General features: G+C 33.5%; 1 protein-coding gene across 1 annotated transcript; it reads left to right on the top strand.

The window, feature by feature from the left end:
• Positions 1-414: 414 nt before the first annotated feature.
• On the top strand, positions 415-1805 carry LOC107466356 (AT-hook motif nuclear-localized protein 20). The gene is made up of 2 exons (XM_021131982.2): positions 415-435; positions 535-1805. Exons 1-2 carry the CDS (start codon positions 415-417, stop codon positions 1441-1443), a joined length of 930 nt encoding a protein of 309 aa, XP_020987641.1. The 3' UTR covers positions 1444-1805.
• Positions 1806-4224: the final 2419 nt, after the last annotated feature.

Genomic DNA, 4224 nt, shown 5'->3' with positions numbered 1-4224 from the left:
TTCGCATCTGTTCCATCTTGTATCCACTCACAGAGACTCACTTCTATCTTCTCATGTATACTCAATATAAGTAACCCAAAAATATTATTATAAACAAATCAAAAGAGAAAAGGGGAAAAGAAGGGAAAAAAAAAAAAAGAAAGGTAGAGCACTTCATGATCGTTTGATCTTGAATTAATCCCTATTATTATTTTACCTATTCTAAGCAATTAGCCCTTAGCTTTCATACCCTTTACTTGATTCCCTTAGAATCGTTGAATCTAATTCTCTCTTCTCAGAACCTCTCATAATTCCTCAGCTTAGCTTTACTCTCTCTTCTGATTGAGTAAGAGAATCATGTGTGGTTGATTATTAGGTCTTAATTTAGATAGAAGAAAAAGCTAGAGCTTAGCTTGCCCTTTGTTTCTTATTACGATGAGAATTGAAGCTGCTTGGGTTTGACTTTTGCTTTTCCCTTCATGTTCTTCACATAGAAGTGAAAGAAGATAATCTTGCAGCAGTGTGAACTGGTGTGGTAGTTGTTGATCATCATAGAAAAAAAACCTAGCTAGAAAGCTGGCTAATCCTTGGTGGACCGGAACCCAGGTGGGGTTATCTGGGGTTGACCCAGGAAACCATTCACCTGGCTTAAGCAGCAAGGGGCACACCGACAGAGCCCCCACAGTTGAAGATGAAGATAATAGGGATAACGGATCAGATGAACCAAGAGAAGGTGCAGTCGAAGTTGGAACCCGAAGACCCAGAGGTAGGCCTCCGGGTTCCAAGAACAAGCCTAAACCACCCATCTTCGTCACAAGGGATAGCCCCAATGCCCTCCGGAGCCACGTCATGGAGATAGCAGGTGGTGCTGACGTGGCGGAGAGCGTCGCGCAGTTCGCCAGGAGGCGACAACGCGGAGTTTGTGTGCTCAGTGGGAGTGGATCGGTTGCCAATGTTACCATCCGACAACCTACGGCGCCAGGCGCGGTAGTCCTTCATGGAAGGTTCGAGATCTTATCTTTAACAGGAGCGTTTTTACCTGGCCCTGCCCCTCCTGGGTCCACGGGTTTAACCGTGTACCTGGCCGGCGGACAAGGTCAGGTTATTGGAGGGAGTGTTGTTGGGTCACTCGTGGCTGTTGGGCCTGTTATGGTCATTGCGGCCACATTTGCTAATGCTACCTATGAGAGGCTCCCACTTGATGAGGAAGATGAAGGGCCTAGCGGTGGTGGTGGTGGTAGCAGTGGTGGTACTGGAGGAGGTGCAGGTGGTGGTGGATCTCCACCACCACAGCCTCTTCCAGGGATCGGAGGTAGTGGAGGCCATCATTCGCTACACGCCGGTGGTGGCCTTCCCGATCCAACATCACTCCCTTTGTATAACATGCCACCTAATTTGATGCCTAATGGAGGGCAGGTAGGGCATGAGGCTTATCCTTGGCCTCATGGACGACCACCTTATTGAATTGGATTATAATTTGTGATGAATTGAAGGAGAGAAGCTAAGGTGTTAGAGATGTGTGATCAAATCAAGGTTACCTTCAAATGATTTCGTTGTTCGTCTCTTTTCTTGTTTCTAGCTTGAAGACTTTGTTTGAAGGATAGGAATTAATGGGCAAAGATTTGAAAGGTTAGAGTACTAATTATATATAGTTGTGAAGAACTGGGAGATGGAGGCAAGTAATGTTTATTTTATCAATGTATATGGATCATGAAGCTTCTTTTTTTTCTACCCTATCTTTAGTTTCTGTGTTTTGGAATAAAAAAGATGATCATGGGCATCTTTTTTAAATATATTTATGAATAATTTAGTAGGTATTTTCATAACTCCAACTCCTTTTACTTCCTTTTATAAATCTCTTTGGATGCACATTTAACTTTGTTTATTTGAATTTCTTTATTATTTTATTTTGATTTATATTATTTTATGGATAGATGCACTTCGTATGCCTTTAGTTTAAATAAATGATGGGGCATCAAATGATTAGACTTATAACACATGAAGATTGGTGTATATATGTTTAGACTTTGGAGGAAATAAAGAATCATCATCATACATATGGGATTATGGTAAGTTTCTTTAACTTGTTTCCAGTCTTATATATTACACACTCTAAATAACTATTGGGTAGATATTACTTTGAACATCATCAGGTATTTTTCTTTCACCTAGCCTTGTAATAATTCTTGTCATACTTTCTATAATTACTGAGATCATCATGGTTAGGGTTTAATTTGTTGTGTGTAAATTAACACCAAGTACCAAGAACTTGTGAATCTGGAATTTTGGTCGTGTAAAATGTTCAGTTAGTACAGTGAATAAGGCTTCTTTTATTTATCAGTTATACATATATATTTGTTTGTTTATATTATTTAGTCCAAATTGCTGCTTTCTGCGCAGAAATCTGGGAATATGATGAGTTCCTTCTTGTAGATCTTCCCCACTTGTTTGCATTATTATTAATAAAGTGGTTCCTCCTAAATATAATAATATATCTTATTTTTATATCATACTTTAATTTATTAAATGAATTTACTAGATCCATTTTTATAACCATTTAACTATATAGTATAATCATATGAATAATAGGGCAGTGTAATGGTAGTGCTCGATTAGATGTTATACTATATATAAATCTTTTTAACACCGTCATATAGGCACATGTTGTATAGTAATAATGTGATATTAACGTTTTGCTTTTGGAATGTTAAAATTAAAGGAGTTCAACACATTTCATTGATTTGCTTCATGAATTTTTGTTTCGGAAAAGAAACTAAATTGAATTAAAGAAGAGTTTTGATTAAATTTCATGTCATTTTGAACACAGTCTGAAGCATTTCCGTTGTTGCCTGTGCATCCCATCAACAATGCACAAATTAAAGTGCTAGATAACCTCTCTGATGAGGGGAATCCAAATCTTTAATCTTTCATAATTTAATGTTGAGTTGTCTTCTTTTTACAACAAAAATAGGTATTAAATAATTTATGACATTTAATTGAACTTAAGGATAGAAAATTAAGAGTTATTTAAGCATTAAAATAGAAAAAAATAGCAGAATGTAAAAATAAAAAAAAATTCTCTTTACTGTTTTTGGCTTTTTATATATGATTGATGGATCGGAGTGCAAGACACTTGTGTATATCTGTTCTGTCATCCCATTCCCACGTGCTATGGTTCGTTGTACCATGATGATACATGTACTTGAAAGGATGGCAGATTTGTTTTATGGAATATGGGTGCAATTTATTTAGCATTTTATATTTAAATACTTTAATACAAATTAAAAGTTAATTTCATTATTGTTTTTTATATTCAAAATACTACAGTAACTTCTTCATAATCCATATGACGATCTTATCCAAACATTTTTGTTTAAAATGTATGTATACGTTTCAGCTGCATACAACACTTTTTATTATTCACCGAATATATCCAATGTAGATTCAGTATCTTAAGTTTATTATTAAATTATAAATAGAATATAAACAAATTATATATTTAAATAAAGTAAAACTAAAAATTACTTAATTATAATATTTAGAGAATGATTATATTTCGGTTATGTATTTATTATTCTGTATAAATTATTGCAGAATTTATTATTTTTAAAATTTATACATAAATTATTAAAGACGGTAAAAGTTTACGTTGAAAATTGATTAGTATCATATATTTGTAGAGATTATAGGAAATTTATGTAAAAGTTTACTGCTATCATAAATCTTTGTTGTAACATGTCAAAAATTGAAATATAAAATCGTTGGTAGATCCAATGATTTATGTACATTTTTTTGTGTATATTTTATTTTCTTCTATCTTATACCATTATTTTTTTTTGAGTTTTTTTTTTAATTATGGTATGAAACAACTTACTCTTATACCCGTGTACAGCTAAAGTAGAAATAGGATATTCTTTTTTATTTGCAAAGACATACTTAGTTTTAGTACTACTAGTCATTTTATTGAAAGTTATATATACGGTTAAGTTCTTTGAATATTTATAAAATCACTTCCATAATTGTTTTAAATTGAACATGCAGAATTATTAGAATTTTAAAAATATAATCATTTACCAAAAAAAAGTTAAAATAAGACTAAGTCGTCACCTGGTGAAAAAAAGAAGAAAAAACGAAATAGTGAGATTGTAGTGGCTGAAAATACTGAGAAAATTGTGCAAGAATGATAATGAACATATGATAAATGATTAGAAAAGAAATTATGATAAAAATGATATATATATATAT

This window comes from Arachis duranensis, chromosome 9 (assembly GCF_000817695.3).
Source record: "Arachis duranensis cultivar V14167 chromosome 9, aradu.V14167.gnm2.J7QH, whole genome shotgun sequence".
Lineage (NCBI taxonomy): Eukaryota > Viridiplantae > Streptophyta > Magnoliopsida > Fabales > Fabaceae > Arachis > Arachis duranensis.
Note: the sequence above shows the minus strand (reverse complement) of the source record. Positions and strands in the feature narration are given on the sequence as shown.